Genomic DNA, 17,390 nt, shown 5'->3' on the forward strand with positions numbered 1-17,390 from the left:
CATGAACGCGTTATTGTTTGCCTCCCTGGTGAGCTCGGCCAGGAACCACTAGTCTTGAGTCACTTGCAGAAGCTTGTGAGCGACTCTGCATTACTGACATCGGCAAGGAACTTGTTCCACCATTGTGGTGCCAAAAGGGAGGGAAACTGTTAACTGGGAAAAACACCTTAGGCTAATTGCCTTGTTTTGCCTCAACTTATCTCAACGAACATCTATGCTGTCATCAGTACAGTGCAGTGTGGGCAGAGGGGCGTGTTTAGGGTCCGCTATAAGAGAAGACTCACAAGGGGCTCTCTACTGAGGTCAGATCCATACTGACGATTCCATCAGCTCCTGGAAAGGGAAGAAAGACCAGACACCAGGACAGGTAAGGATAGCGAGGTCTAACCGGGATCTATTGGATTTTGATCTCTGGGTAATCGTGTCAGCATTTCACATGTAATTGTCAACAATAAATTCAAATGTAAAAAATCCATGTTAAAAATTATAGATGATATAAATGTTATATCTAAATCTAAATTGTATTTATAAATCTAAATGTAAACGTTAAATCTAAATCTTAAAATTGATATCCAAATGTTAAATCGAAATGTTAGGTCTATATCTAAATCTAAATCTTACATTTATATCTAAATGTTAAATCTATCTGTTATATCTAAATCTTAAATTTATATCTAAATGTTAAATGTTAAATCTAAATGTTATATCTAAATCTTAAATGTATGTTTAATTGTTAAATCGAAATCTTAAATCGAAATCTTAAATGTATATCGAAATCTTAAATGTTAAATCTAAATGTTAGTCTAAATCTAAATATTAAAATGTGAGAATAAGAATTAGATTTAACATTTAGATTTAACATTTAGATATAAATGTACGATTTAGATTAGCATTTATATTTATATTTAACCTTTAGATTTTTATAAAACATTTAGATTTAGATATAACATTTATATATATTTAGATATAACATAATTTTAACATGGATTTTTTTAACATATTGTTGACAATTACATATAACGTGTTGTTTTACAAGAATTTCTCTCACATTAGAGATCAAAGTTTAACCGAGCTCTTCCAAGATTTAATTAATGCCAGACAGCACGACAGAGAGGGGCCAATTTCTGCATAGGCTTATGGGGTTAAAGCAGAGAGTTATTTTTGATTCACAGCAGGCTGGTGTAGAGTTTAGCTACGCAGAAGGCTTTTACAGGGTAGCCTACCTTTCTTCACACACTCTACCAAGGTCTAAATGAGAGAAACAGCTACGTTAGACATGACATCAAGGTGTTTCTTGCTGACCAGCAGATTAGTGATGACTTTCTGTTAGAACAGATGACTAGGTCCATGACTGAGGAAGAGGGGAGGTTAAAGCGCCTGGGTGATGTATCCAAGTCTCCACCAGTGACTGAGTGTTGCCCAACATGAAGGTAATGGAGAGACTGACATGAATGCATTGACTCTAGTTGATGCCGAATTACAGGCTAACCGGGATTCTGACAACTGACTGCACAGGTGTCTTCTTTGACCAGACACATGACCCCTTGTTGACAGGTCTGCAGAACGCATACAGTCTGGCAGCCCTAGTAGCTAATTGAGTCACCCGCAGCCACTGTCAGTCGACAAAAAGGATAGATGCCAGGACTGTATACCAAACAGAACCATGAGCTGTCCCCATTGTTTTATCTGTGGCCAGGCAGGACACCGAGCCATTGGCTGTTTACAAAGAAGGTCATCGGAAAATGGGAAAGGTCACAGGAGAAGGGTAGCCAGTGATCGTGAACAGTGTTAAGCCCACATTTAAGATCAAGCCGTCAGCCACACCATGGCTGTGTCGCAATTCAGGGGACGCATCCTTCGAAGGGTGCATTCGAAGGGCGATTGCGTCACTGCGACGCGTCAAGGCTGTCCCATTTCGAAGGCTCCTTCAAATGCGGCTGACAAATGCCACCTTCTTTTCCCAGATTTGAAGGCTACACCAGATGTATCCTTCACGGCCCAACGTTTCCCAAGATTCATTGCGCGTTGGATTTTTTCAGAAATGGAGTCAGAGAGCGGAAGCGGCAGTTGCAGTAAATTACATATTTAATGACAAAACTATGCAAAAACATTTTTTTATATTAAAATAAAGTTGGCACTATTTATAATTTGTAACTTTATTGTCAAAGTTCAATTTCATTAACACGAGCCATATAACGTTAAACTTATTAACGTTGTATTTTATATAATTATTATATAACCGAATCAGAATCAGAAAACGTCATTGATCCCCGGGGGGGAATTTTTTTTGTTCCAGGTGCTCCGTACAAATAGAAATTACAAGCATAGAAGATAAGATTATAAAAAATAGAAAATTCTAAATAAAATACAATAAAATAAAAGTAAGAATAAAGTAAGAAGTGGACATCTAAGTGAAAGTGGACATCTCTTAGGGTGCACTCACACTAGGCCATCTGGCCGTGGCCGTGTGGCCGTTTTCACACCTAACCGTGCTCAAATGGCCCCATTGTTCTCTGGCCTGCACTCACACAAGGCCATCTGGCAGTGGCCGTTGCAGCTGTGGCCTGGCCACGGAAGGCTCTTGTACATACGTCATCACGTCGTAACACGTCATCACCAAGCGTCCGCTGCATGGACCATAATAAAGTCTGCCGCCACTCAGAGTTTTAACAACAATGGATAACAACACAGAGAACACACCAACAGTTGCACCGATTGACACGATGTTTACCGGATAATGGGAAAGAAGGCTCGTCGCCTTTATTATGTCCGTGGTCGTCGCATTGACTATACGTCATCCAGCTCAGGTTGCGTAGCCGTGCGTGTGCGCGTGTCGGCTCATTAACATCTGTACCGTAACGGCCCGGGCCGTAGCAGCACACCTCTCCCAAGTGGCCAAATTGGCCCGGCCTGGCCACACTCACACTGGCAGATTTCTCCTCCGCCGTCCGGTTTGAACCGCAGCTGTCATGGTTGCTAGGTGACATGCGTCATCACGCAAGGTAAAGGGTGTTAAAGGCTTGTTACGCAAACTTGAAATGCTCCATAGGCCAGACCGTCTCATTTAAAAACGTTCGTTCATTCATCCAATGAAGGTTTTGGGGCTGTGCTCTACCAGGAACATGATAGTAAACTCTGGGTTATTGCGTATGCGTCCAGGTCACTCATGCCTGCTGAAAATAATTACTACCTCCATTCCAGTAAGCTTCAGTCCCTTTCCCTGAAGTGGGCCATCTGCAATACATTTTGAGTCTCTCTCTCTCTCTCTCTCTCTCTCTCTCTCTCTATTTATCTGCATAATCTGCTGAACAATCGTAGTAGTCTCTACTCTCAAGGGTCTCAATGCGGGCTTTGGTTTGTCGTCTCCCCAACATGCAATGCATTGTGTGGAAAATGAGAATCATTCGCAAACAGCTAAAATAGTACCTACTTTTTCGTATACCATTCCGTTTAGTGACACCCAATAATATCGAATACATTGGATAACAGTTTAAAGGTTTATTATTATTACCAACAAGCAAATTCATTGGAAAATTAACCCTGCAAAACAGACTTTACGTAGGACGTACATACGTACAAAGTGCTTAAGAGGTATATTTTTAGGAGAGTTAGGGAGGAGAAGGGGCGGTGGTGAACTCTGAACAAGTGAGTCTTGAGTCTCTTGTAGAAGCTGTTTAGCGACTTTGCAGACTTGATATTGATGGCAGGGAGCTCATTCTACCATTGTGGTGCCAAAACAGAGTTTAGACTTTATGTGCAACCTTTGCTTGCTCTTAGCGACCAGGCGTCCAGCTGAGGTAGCTGAGCAGAGTGCTCGAGCAGGGGTGTGCAGTCAGACTAACGCTTGGAGGTAGGCATGGGCAGTTCTGTTGTACCACCTTGTAGGCCAGTACCATATTCTTCAGTTTAATGCGGGGAGTAGAGATCACAGAAGGTAGGCAGAACACGAGGCGGGCTGCAGTGGTCTGGATACACTGCAAAGGTTTATCGTGGGAGCGGAGAGTCCAGCAAGGAGCGAGTTGCAGGAGTCAAGGCGGGAGATGAAGAGTGCTTGGACCAAGAGATGAGCTGCTTTTACTTGTGAGGAAGGGCCAGATCCTGCGGATGTTCTTTACTGCGATCTGCGATTTGGACCAACACGATGATGTTTGCGATGCAGCATAGTTGATTGTCCAGTAACACAATGAGGTACTCGCGGTTGGGTTTGGAGAAGGAGCCATTCCATGTGACATGATAGGTGCGATTCTACATAGAGTGACTTAACCGACTTTTATTTACATGACAATCCTACCACTTTAACACTTCAATCCATCATAACTCCCAATAACGACAGACGCATGAAAGACAAGCACTGACAAAAGCCTATTTCTACTGATCCGGCCTCCATATTCAGTCGTAAGCCCATACTTAACAATAACAATGAAACCTTTTTGACGCAAACACAACCAACATAGAGATAACCTTTAGATCTATAGACCGTAGAGTAGGCAGTAATAGGTAGGTGTCTAGGAAGTTCAGAGAGTGGCCTTTGATGGAAAGATTGGTAACATTTGTGTTCTCTTCCAGGTTCCCATCATGGCTATGTATCAGGTACATGTGACGACGGGTGACGGGTTTTGGGCAGGAACAAATGACCACGTATTTGTTACCTTGGTGGGAACGAATGGGGAGAGTAAGCGCACTGAGCTAGACAACTATGGCTTGGACTTCTGCCCCAACCAGGTGAGGAATTGCAGTTGGCTTTCCAACGCTTTCATTCATCTCCGGTGTACTATTGGGTCTGCAGTACAAGTTAATTGACTCTTTCTCTACTATCTAATGACTCAATAGTTGGTGAACCTTACATATCGCGTGATAACTCATTATTTTCACAATAGGGATTGATTCTAATAAATATTTTTTAATTTATTTCTTGTATCTTCCTGGAACATTTGCATCAACAGAAGTCCACTGCTTAACGTTCTCCATTTCACTTACATCTGAAGCTTACACCACATAGTGTCATGGGATTGTCCCATATAGCATTTTTGCTCAGTGAAGAAACACCAGAAAACAGTGGGCCCTTAAAAGAACCAGCTTAGCACAGAAACTGTATAGGAAAGCCATGGTGAAGTTGGGGTTGCATTTCTAAAAACACTGCTCTGTGTGACCAACCCCCATATCGAAAAACCCTCAGGCCACCAGCGCTCTGAATGTTGATGATCCAGTTCTGGTCTTTTTTAAAGATGCTTGAAAAAGTAAACGATGACATACTGGATGTTGCATGAACGGCTTGTTAAAATGACCCGAGACGGACGAGAATAAACGTAAGAGCAGAGTCGATAGTTGTTGTTTTGTCCAACAGACCAGCACCTACCCAGTGAACACCCAGCCCTTGGGCCATCTTCTGCTCATCAAGCTGGAGATATCTCAATATCTTTATCTGCCAGAAAATAAGTGGTTCTGCTTCAAGATTGTGGTGGATACCCCAGAAGGAGAGGCCGTCATCTTCCCCTGCCACAGATGGTTGACCTGGGGGGAAGTACTGGAACTCAGAGGAGCCAAAGGTCTTTCACCAAGTTACACTTCAGTCCTTTATTCCTCTCTTGGGATATTCATGCAGTGGGCTGATCTCTTTTGATATTTATACGGAATTTTCATGATTGTTGTTGTATGTTATGATATATCTTGGTATACCTTATCTTATACCATAATTACAGCCACGAAGGAAAGTGACGATGACCATCCTTTGCTGATTGAGCACAGGAAGAGAGAGGTGACCAAACGAACTGAACTTTATCAGTGAGTCTATTCAGCTTTTCCAGTTGCAGCCTGATAATAACTTTCCAGCTTATACATCTACTTTCATGAATAAAATGTAGTGCTTCCTTTAATTTTGGTTTTATTGTATAGCAATTATATTTGTATTTGCATTATCATTTCCATTTTTCCGTGTTATTCATCTGACTTGCAAAACATTGTGTCTACTACAGGTGGAAGGAATACACTGAGGGGATCCCCCACATCACTCATTTTGAGATGTCTGAGCTTCCATCTGAAGTTCGCTTCTCTCTTAGCAAAGGACTCGAATTCACGTTTTTAAAAGAATTTACGTGAGTGTTTAATTAGGATTCAATTATATTGGCTGTCCTTGAAAATGCAATAATTTAAATAAGGTTGACACATGACAAAAAAATTTTTGATTCGATTTTTTGTGTCCGTTGAGGAATTACCTTTTAGTTCAGATAATTTAACTCAACTGTATCAAAGTAACACATGGGAGCGACACTTTGCATTGCGCCTGATTTGAGCTAGTCTGCTATCAGACAGATTAATAACTATAATATAAAGGCCCTATCATTTCAAGATCGTGATTCTGTGATTATTTGTAGGTCTGTCTGATTTTGTAGGTCTGTCTCTCTTCTTTCTCCTGCAGTGAAGCTCAACTCAAACTGAAAGGTCTGTTTGGATCTGAGGAATCATGGGAGAGCCTGGAGTCCATGAAGAACACACTCACCTTCAAGACGTCCCCAACAGCTGGTAATGTCCTCTTCTGGATGGTAAAACCTAGGCTTTAAAATCTATAGCTCAATAGAGTGAGCTTGTAGAAAAATGAATTGCACAAAACGTCTGTGGAATTACTATTTTAACACAATTTAGATTCTTCATGGTTCAGTTTCGCGTTCAAAGATGAACACCAATACACACTACTTCGATGGATTTCATTCTTTCATCCTTAAAATAGTGATGCACCGATCCGATACCGATCACAGATTGATTTAAACAGTGAAGTATATATTAAAGGGATGTTTCTCCTGAAAATCATTGTTTGCCGATTATATAAGGCTTCTTAGTTAGTAAGTATATGAGGGATATTGTTAATTTGTTAAACCGATGAAAATGTGAAAAGCACTATAGTTTTAGTTTTGAATATTGAGGGTGGATTTGGGGCTGGGCGATTAATCGAATCGTACATTTTCTTTTTTACCATCTTGTTTATTTTTTTAAGGCGGAATTTAAAAATTCTCAGTTACAACGTTTTTTTAATGGGTTAGATTATGATTTCAATATTGACCAAAATAATCTAGATTATGATTTTTTCAAAAATCCAGCAGCCCTTAGTGGATTCACATGGATATCTGACAATGTCTGTAAATTTAGATGTAAAGGTGTCAATTAAACATCCCTTACAACAGGAGAAGGAATCACTGGGACTACTTTTTGGCAGCTCTTATTATCCTATTAAGCTTTAGATAACAAATAATGACAGGCGGCAACATTCGCTTGTATGCTGCATGGGAGATGCTTATATTTTTTACTTTTATCCCATACTATTGAAGACTACAGTGCTGTAATGAATATATAACCATCCCCTCTCTGAAGAATATCTCGCTGAGCACTGGAAGGACGATGCTTTCTATGGCTACCAGTTCCTGAATGGTGTCAATCCCTCCATAATCAGAAACTGCCCCCTTATGCCCTCAAACTTCCCCGTCACTGAAGAGATGGTGCAGCCGTTCCTAGAGACTGGTACTTCCCTACAACAAGAGATCCAGGTATGTGTAGGGGTGCACATTGCGGACCCAGAAATGTGTCCGCAGAAGGGTAACCCACTTCAAAACAAGTGGGTTACATGTTTCTATAGATGTTCTTACAAGTGTCACACAAAAAGCATGCGAGTGATATTCAAACCTGTTTACAAATATACACATCTGTATGAAGCGGTTCTAAGATGGGAGAGCCCCTGGAGGTTACCAAGCCCATGGGATTTGGGTCGAGCCAAGATGTCTCCTATGGTGCTGAATGATGACTCTACCATAGCATCTATTTTTTCGAAATATTTGGATGGCTGGATAGTCTGGATAGTCCAGCAATGTGTCATTACCTGCAGCATACCTCAAAACGACAAACTTACGATTGTAATACAATTATTACAGATCTACATTTAGCACTGGTTGAAGGTTCACCTTTTCTCCACCATGATCAGAAATATCATTTTACTTGTGGCCACATAGCTGTTGAGTGTGTGCAGTTACTCCATCAGTGTCTTTTTTATTGTATCTTCCTGTGTTTGTTTGTAATCCAGAAAGGGAACATATTCCTGTGTAACTACAAGTCACTGGAGGGTCTTCAGACCCTCGTGGTGGAGGGGAATTCACTGCCTCTCACTGCTGCCCTCTGCCTGATGTACCTGGACACCGCAGGCACACTCAAACCCATAGCTATTCAGGTGATGACACATTTAGGGAATAAAATACAATGGGTAATATGAAAAGAAGGGATGAAACAATTTTTTCTGGTTATGACCAATACTGATTTCAGATTATTTTCACTTGTTGATATCTATTCCGATGCAAGTTTTCTTTAGTTCATGATATAAATACATTTATAATTACACAGCCTTCAAATGAAAACTGACCAGCAATTAAACATTTTATGACAAGCATAATTGACATCAGACAACCCTGGGAATCAAAAGGTTGCCCAACGGATCTTGGATAAAACCAAAGTAATCTGTACAGTTTGCAAAGCCTTATTCCATTTCTTTTTTTTCTTTTTTTTCTTAATTTTACAAATTTTAACTTAAATTGCTTGTTTATTTCTTTCTTTCTTTCTTTCTTTTATTTTGTATGTGTAATGCACCTTCAGTTGGCACTCCCAATTTCGTTGTATAGGTGACTGTACAATGACAATAAAGTCTATCTTATCTTGTCTTATATAAACGCAAAGATTTTGTGAAGTTGCATAACTATTTTATTATGTTGTCCTATCTTCTCCCCTAAAGCTGGGACAGGAACCATCAGAGAAATGCCCAATCTTCATCCCCAGCGATCCAGAGCTCGACTGGCTCCTGGTGAAGATGTTTGTGAAAAATGCAGATTCATTAATTCATCAGATTATCTCTCATCTAATGAAGACCAACTTGTTGGCCGAGGTGTTTGCTGTCGCTACCATGCGTCACTTCCCAGACGTACACCCCCTCTACAAGGTAGGACCAGCTGACGTAGACGTATAGAGTCCCAAAATCAAACCTTGTGTTTTAGGAGAAGAGCTTCACACATTTTTACATTGGGGAGAACACATTAGTGATGTTTTCTGATGGAACTTGACCTCAGAATGTACAAATGTAGTAGAAAATCTTGTGTGTCGATGTTGATTTGGCTGGCAAGGCCATTTAACATCAAAACATCGGATTAAGATTGGGTTACCTTTGGGTATCAACTAGGTTTTGAGTGTTCATGTAAACACCCTAATGGATGGACCCATTCTGCATTAATTAATAGGATGCATAATTTCTCATCATTTATTTTAGCTATTGACTCCCCACTTCCGCTACACTCTACAAATTAACACAGCAGCTCGAGTTGTGCTACTTGGGCCAACGGGACTTTTATCAAAAGTATGTACTCACTTAACACTCATTTAACACTGAATATTTAGTGGTTGCTGTTACATCACTGTGGTTGCCATAATTGGTTGTGGTTCAGAAGGCTGATTGACTTTCATCTTCAGAGTTCAGCTGGCAATGAGGGTACCAATGAGCTGATGAGGAGATACCTGGCTGAAACCACCTACTCATCTCTATGTCTGCCAGACAACATTGCTGACAGAGGACTGCAGAACATCCCTAACTTTTACTACAGAGATGATGGACTGAAGTTATGGACGGCCATCAACAGGTTACCTAAGACATCTCAGACATGTTGATAGGATTCTTAATGCGTCTATAGTTGCATATGCCAGTAACCTTGGTTGTATCTGACACAAACAACAGCTTTGGTATTTTCCTAATGCAAGTGGATAATTAAAACAAAAAATTGGATTTCAATTCACAATGCAAAGAATTAAAGGTCTGTTCCTGAGCTCAAACATCCTGTAATTATAATGCTTGAAAAGCTTTGTGATCCGTTTCCAGGTTTGTCTGGGCAATGCTGGGACTCTACTACCCTACAGACGACGAGGTGTCTGGGGATGCAGAGCTCCAGAGATGGATCCAAGATATCTTCACAAAGGGCTTCCTGGGCAACAGGAGGTCAGGTATGTGTAGTGGGCCAGTATACATAAAGGCAACATTCAAAAAAAGCTTTTGCCAATTTCAGATTGCTGCTCTCTTGTTCCACCTCCCCATTATTTTCCTGTTCTGAATAAGGATGTTCGTTCTTGTATTGAAAGGTCTATTAGGATTGTTAAAGGGGTTGAGCCTGTAGGGCTGAAACATTCCCACTGGTCCCAATTCCAACTGGTTTAGGATTATCCTTCTCCCACCACATTGTCTTTACCATGAGATGTAAAATGTTTATTCAAGTTATTTTCAAGTAGCAATAGCTCCAGAAGTCGATAAAAGTCTCAAGATGATGTCATGCGTTCATTTGCATATTTATGATGTCATTGCACATTAATTTGCATTAAGCATTAAGTGGTTGTTTCAAGCGAGGGAGAGATCACCTTAAGTTAATTATCTTTCGCCAAATACCGGTAATCACAAATTCACTACATCGACAAAGGGAGGGAGACGATGAAACAAACTATTTACATTTTTTAAATTATCATAACAATTGACGAACCATGCCTTGTGGTGTTTGAAGACAAATGTAATTTTAGTCCAGACTTCATAGCATTTTTTTTTTTAAATGTTGCCACAGGGGCTCATCATCAAAGTGGGCAGGACAAGCCAGCTCTAGAACTTAAATATGTTTGCTATGTGCCTTGAATGCAGAAAAGGGTGACCGTTGGCCAACAGGTGGTACTATGGCACGCTAATAACTTTAAATGGTAGTATCTCAGTCAGTGTTTGGCTATATTTATAATAATGATTTGATATTGCTTCTATATATCATACAATGTATATTTTGCATATATGAAGTCATGCTTAACGTCCTCATCCAGGGATGCCAGAGTCCTTCATCACCGTAGAAGAAGTTGTCAAGTTTGTCACCATGGTAATCTTCACAACATCTGCTCAACACGCAGCTGTAAACAGTGGACAGGTCAGAGGTCAACCTTCTCTTCATCATTCCAAAAAAAGAATGTTTCTGTTTCTGCTTTACTTCCAAACAAATTTGGCATGAGCAAGACAGCAGGAAAATAATGTGTTTTTACGAAGATAAGGCTGCGCTCATAATTGTCAAATCAATTGCAGTCTGGTTACGCAACAACTTGCAGATACTTGAATATCAGGATGGTCTCAAAAGGCTAAAGCCACAGCCGCTTTGGTCAAACAATACTGTTCTGTGTTTTAGTTTGACTACAACAGCTGGGTCCCAAACAACCCTCTTCAGCTTCGAAGAGCACCTCCAACTACCAAGGGACAGGTTACCATGGAGACCATTCTGGAGACACTGCCAAACATTGGTGACACAGTTGACTTCATCGCCCTTTCATCGGTTCTAAACAAGAAATACACAGACTCGGTAAATTGGGATATAAAGACAGACCTGGCGACAGACACAGATTTGTGGAGGGGCCTTACATGGCTTGAGGGGGGCACAAATCTTTGATAGCTCGTCATATACAAGGGCGTGGCTAGAAGTTGCAAACACACCAGAAGTGTTATGTCCAATTTAATCTGGGAAGATTAAAAAAAAAAAATGCTGTTATGTTATATATGCCATTTTAATGTAGTTTGAGAAGGAAAGCCAATCTTCTCATGTATAACTCACATCAACAAAGCGCAAGGCTGCATGCAGGCTAAACGCAGCGACGTTTATGGACCACTATGAGTAGGATTTGAACACTAAAACACTACATCCGTAATAGAGAGCATTGCGTAATAAGAGCAGAACAGGGCTATTCATGGTGAGACTTTCAGGCTTGAAACCTAAGATGAGATGAGAAAAATTAGCTTTATAACAAGAAGACAATGAAATGAGATACGTTTAATTTACCGTTCCCTGAGGGCACACCCTTACCTTGCGTATCATCTAAAAGATATCTTGCCTTATTTACTGGAACAGTAAGACAGATGCAGCTTCTGTCTGATAATAATGAACGCCAACATCTCAGAGGGAATACCATCTATGGAATGTGTCTTGTTCCCTCAGGTTGTTCTTGGTTCCTACCCTGAGGAACGCTTTGGTGAGCCGGCGGCCAAGCAGATTATAGAGAACTTCCAGAAGGAGCTCTCCAGCATCAAGGAAAGGATCATAGAGAGGAACGCAACTCTTGACGTTCCGTACTGCTATCTGAAACCCTCGGAGATCAAGAATAGTGTGTCTATATGACTAGAACCACAAAGATGTTCGCTACCGGAGGAGGAGGAGTAGCATTCCTGTTTGAGATTGCTCATCAATGCAGGGATACAATTTAAAAAATGTGCATCCTTTGTATATCTTGACCTCATATGCCTCTCGCATTTTACTATTAACCATTTACAGGCTACTCAAATACTCTAACCATTGACTGTCTTACAAATTAGTTAGACAATTTGGGATTGAAATGATAATACCCACTCACTGCAAGGAGCATCAACTGGATACAGTTATGTCCAAAGGTCTAAATATTTGTAGGAAATTGGTCAATCCGTCACTGCAATTAGCCATGCGAAAACATTAAGATAATAAATATTACATATACTAATGTGTTGGGTTCCCAAAAGGCAATTTGTTTTGGGCAAAAACAGATATGATAGCGGTCCCTACTGTACCCCCCTCCATTGTTAGATTATCATTTTTGTCATGTAGAGAAATGCTGAGTACCAAATGGTATATGTTCTGTTATACAAGAATAACAAACATGATGATGCTGGTGGTGGTTAGTGAGTTCCCTCCCTTTACTGTAAAGCGTCTTTGAGTGTCTATATAGAAGCGCTATATAAATTCAATCCATTATTATTATTATTATTACTGATACAGATACACAATAGACAAATATAGAGAACTAATTGGTGGTGGTCAATTTAATACCATTGGAAATAAATAATGGCGGTTAGGGTTCTGTCACTAGAATATTGCTAAGTTAAGGTTGTTGCCTTTTATTTGTTATATTTGAATAGCATTGTAGTGATATACATAGCACCAGGGGCCTCTGCGAATAGTCAAATCTCATAACCTTTTTATTGTATTGATTTCAATCGGGTTATCGCCAACAGTTAGAATCACTTAGGTTGGACTTGGCCAGCGGGAATATTTTAGGCCACTTGAATTCCAATTCACATGTGGAAAAAAAAGAGGCTAAATTTATGTTGATGTTGAAATTAACTGCCCCCAGTAGTCTTTCTTAAATGTGAAGTTGGCATTTTCTTTTCTTATGGTGTATTTTATGTGCTTACTAATCAGCAATAAATGAATTCATTTATATTCAAATAATTATGTTTCTGGAATTGGTATCCATTATTATCAATTGTATTTTCTTCTCTTCTATGCTTCTGCTTTACCGCGTCTCTCATGCGTCTTCGCGTAGAGTCGGTAAACTTGGCATGTTGCTTTTAATATTGCCGCAGAAAAGGATATGGGATACAGTATCTCCTTTCCTTTTGCAAAGGAAGCTCAGGAGTAACCTAAAGAAAGCATCGAGGCTCCTTTCCTAAGTATTTTTAGAATTCTAACCAACCTTTCCTCCAAGCATTTCTGGGTCATTTCCAAAGGAAAGGAAATTTCCTATGCAAAAAAGAGAATTCGTAGAGGCCCCAAGTGCACTAGCGGATGGCGCAGTTGGTGTTGCTATTTTGACGTACCATGGCAGGTCGGAACTGCAACATAAGCTTACACACCAGTAGGAATAGCAACAGCGGCAGACATCACCCACCCACAAAGCCACTTCCGTTTTGCGCTTCTCACTTGCGTTTTAGACCGTTAAAATAGAGCCCATTATGCATACAGTTATATGAAGTGAGGTCTTTGATTAAAATCCCTTCATCACCTTGTTTATTAACCTGATCTTAAATCACCATGACTTACCACATGTGGTTAAAAGATGAGCCCTATGAAAGCAATTTTCATCTAAACAGTAAAATATGCATTTGTAATAGTTAACAATGCCACTTTATTTGTCTGTGGCATATACAGTCATAATCTAACTCCGCGTTTCCACTGCAGGGTGCGGTACGGTTTGGTTCGCCTCAGTCCGGTAGGGAGGGGGCGGTGCGTGCGTTTTGAGTATTCTCTGCGAACCGACTCGGATCTCGGATCTGACGCCACGCCCACCCTTCAAGCGTTTTATTATTTAGCTCGGTCGTTGGAGGAAAACATGGACGCCACCCGGAAAGCTGTCGTTGCGGTAGCATTGGCAGAGTAGGCCTACCAGGCGCTCCAAAATAGGTAGGCTATATAGGCCATAGGCAGAGATACGGACGCAGCAAGGTATTGCAGTAATACGAGCGATTGAAATTGCCATTTAAACCACCAAAGCGGCCCAAGCACAATGAAAACAGTTCATGCTTCAAGTCACACTGGGCGCAGCCATCTTGAATTCTGTCTCGGAATTTTGCTCGGTCACCACTGAGTTCACCCGAGATGGCGAGTTCGCCGTCCGAGGAAAATGGGCGTGTTTGTGCGTGTCGCGGATGTAAAATGAAAATGTGTTCCTTGATTGCTCTCTGGGGATATTCATGCAGTTGGTTGATCTCTTCTGATATTTATGTGGAATTATCATTAATGTTGTTGCATGTTACAATATATTTTGGTACGTTATCTGCATAACTACAGCGATGAAGGCGAGTGACGATTACCATCCTTTGCTGATTGAGCACAGGAGGAGAGAATTGGCCAAACGTAGTCAACTTTATCAGTGAGTCTATTCAGCTCTTCCAGTGGCCGCCCAATAATGATTTTCCAGTTTATACATCGAGATTCATGAATGAAGTGCAGTGCTTCCTTTAATGCGGTTGCATTGTGTAGCCATATTATGTGTACTTGGATTAGTAAATTCCTCAGATGGATATTCATCTACCTTGCATAAAGAGGTGAGTCTTCTACAGGTGGAAGGTATACGCTGACAGGACCACCCACATCACTCATTTTGAGGAATCGGAGCTTCCATCTGAAGTCCGCTTCTCGTTTTCCAAAGGACTTGAATTCACGTTTTCAAAAGAATTTGCGTGAGTGTTGTTTAATAAGGATTCAATTCCCTTAGCTGTACTTTACAATTCAATATTTTAACCTTGGTTAACACTAACAAGGTTGACGCATAAGGAAATGTTGGTGAATTATTTGTGATTATTCGTTGAGTGTACTTTGTGTAAACGCTATTTTCGATCAGATAATTGAACCCAACTGTATCAAAGTAACACATCACTACAATGAGCATGAAAGTGTCTTGTTGGATTAAGCTTGTCTGCTATCAGACAGATTATTCATCTAAAGTCTGCTTTGTAAGACTAAATATAATAATTATGATATAAGGGCGATATTTTCAAGATCGGGATTCTGTGATTATTTGTAGGTCTGTCTGAAGTGTCCTCTGCTTCCTTCTGCAGTATAGCTGAAGTCAAACTGAAAGGTCTGTTTGGATCTGAGGAATCATGGGAGAGCCTGGAGTCCATGAAGAACACACTCACCTTCAAGACGTCCTCAACAGCTGGTAAAGTCTCCAACTGGATCACATGGTCAAACCCATACTTTTGTATCTTTAGCTGAATAGAGTGAACTTTAATTGAAAATGTAATTGCACCAAACATCCTTTTCATTTTTTCAGTTATTTAATCACCTATTTTAGCACATTCAGTTTCAGTTTGAAAATACTTTTTTCAAACTTTCTAATAGGATGTTTCTTCTGAAAATCACTGTGTTTTCAGATTATATCAGGGTTCTTAGTTTGTAAATTCTTCTTGAATATACTGTACAAGTGGTGTTGGTCAAGTCAAGTTGGCTCGTGTGTTGTGATCTTCAGCAGGCAACAAAGTCGGCGAAGCCTGTGCTTACCTTCATTATTTATTTGGATTTATTTAGAGTTTTGCACACGTGGACACAATTTGGGACTCTACCATTGCGATAAATTTATTCTGCCAAAACTACAGTTAATTTATGAAACAAAATAAATGCCTAATATGGATAAGAAGCGTACTGTATTGGCAAAACACAACGGCTCTTTGTGACATCCGCGCCCGAAGGAGCACTGTCCACGGCTTCTCTCAAAAGCTCAGACCTTTGGTCCAGCCACAGTGGACAGCGATGTATAGGTTTCAAGAAAGCCTTTGTGTCAAATTGTAGTTACCATGTTGACATTAATATGGATGCAATTGTTTGGTTATACGTAATGCCGGTAACGCTGTACGGTGTTTGCAGATGCATTGATTTAAAAGTACAACTAATTACTGCTGTATCAGCTGTTCAATCCCAAATAATTTACCAAGAATATGTGGCTAGGTAGATGAGAGAAGCAAAGTGTATGCGCGAGGTGCACAAGCAACATTATGCATGCAGCCTTAAAATAGCATCTGAACAATGCGCCACTGGCTTTAAACCAGGTATTTCCTGGTTTGTGGCGCAATTGTTTTCTAACACTCCCCATAGGAGCTAAACATTTATTCAATGTTCGATAATTCTTAGAATAACAATTTCAAAGAAGACCATTGCATTGCAGGCAATAATTGCAGTCATCAACAAGGCCTTCATTTACTGTTAAGACAAACGATAAACTGCAACAGCTGGGGCAGTTCAAATTAATAAACATAGTAAATAGTATAGTAAAAAGTATGCCAGGATTTTTTTTTCTAAAGACCATTTGGCATGTGCTTTAAATATAAAATAAAATCCATGAATGCATTATCGTTGTGACCGTAGTTTTATCAGAGAGGGAAGGGAAACCTTTTTGCCGTTGGCTTTTAACTCGTTGGGGCATCATACCATAGTAAAGAGTGGAAACACATACATTCATTGACCCTCCGTTTCTATTTGATTTACGTCCATTATAAGTTGTGCTTAACACATTTTTGCATTGGGCGAAAACACACATTGTGATTGTGACTTATCCCATACTGTTGAAGACTACAGTGCTTTAATGAATATATAACCATCCCCTCTCTGAAGAATATCTCGCTGAGCACTGGAAGGACGATGCTTTCTATGGCTACCAGTTCCTGAATGGTGTCCATCCCTCCATGATCAGAAACTGCCCCCATCTGCCCTCAAACTTCCCCGTCACTGAAGAGATGGTGCAGCCGTTCCTAGAGCCTGGTACTTCCCTACAACAAGAGATCCAGGTATGTGTAGGAGTGCACACTGCAGACCCACAAAGGTGTCCGCAGAAAGATAACCCACCTCAAAGCGAGTGGGCTACATTTTTCTATAGAAGTCTCACAAGTGCCACACAAAAAGCATGTTTGACATTCAAACCCGTGTACAAATATACACATCTGTATGAAGCAGTTCTTATATAGGAGAGCCCCTGGAGGGTATACCAAACCTGTGTGATTAGTGTTGTGTCAAAGATGTCCACTATGGTGCTGAATGATGACTCTACCATGACAACAGTCT

At 40.4% G+C, this 17,390-nt stretch overlaps 1 protein-coding gene and 1 long non-coding RNA gene across 2 annotated transcripts in view; one reads left to right on the forward strand and one right to left on the reverse strand.

Annotated features, from left to right (window-relative positions):
* The window catches only part of LOC132465052 (uncharacterized), a 32,548-nt gene that overhangs the window by 1,376 nt on the left and 13,782 nt on the right, over positions 1-17,390 (reverse strand). The gene's annotated exons all lie outside the window — the stretch shown is intronic.
* On the forward strand, positions 229-13,283 carry LOC132464995 (hydroperoxide isomerase ALOXE3-like). The gene is made up of 15 exons (XM_060061648.1): positions 229-367; positions 4,567-4,722; positions 5,345-5,546; positions 5,700-5,781; positions 5,973-6,092; positions 6,416-6,519; positions 7,363-7,535; positions 8,066-8,209; positions 8,765-8,968; positions 9,293-9,379; positions 9,493-9,659; positions 9,896-10,017; positions 10,867-10,967; positions 11,220-11,390; positions 12,021-13,283. The coding sequence occupies exons 2-15, from the start codon at positions 4,576-4,578 to the stop codon at positions 12,198-12,200; spliced, it is 2,004 nt and encodes a 667-aa protein (XP_059917631.1). The 5' UTR covers positions 229-367; positions 4,567-4,575; the 3' UTR covers positions 12,201-13,283.

The sequence above is a fragment of the Gadus macrocephalus genome, chromosome 9 (assembly GCF_031168955.1).
Source record: "Gadus macrocephalus chromosome 9, ASM3116895v1".
Lineage (NCBI taxonomy): Eukaryota > Metazoa > Chordata > Actinopteri > Gadiformes > Gadidae > Gadus > Gadus macrocephalus.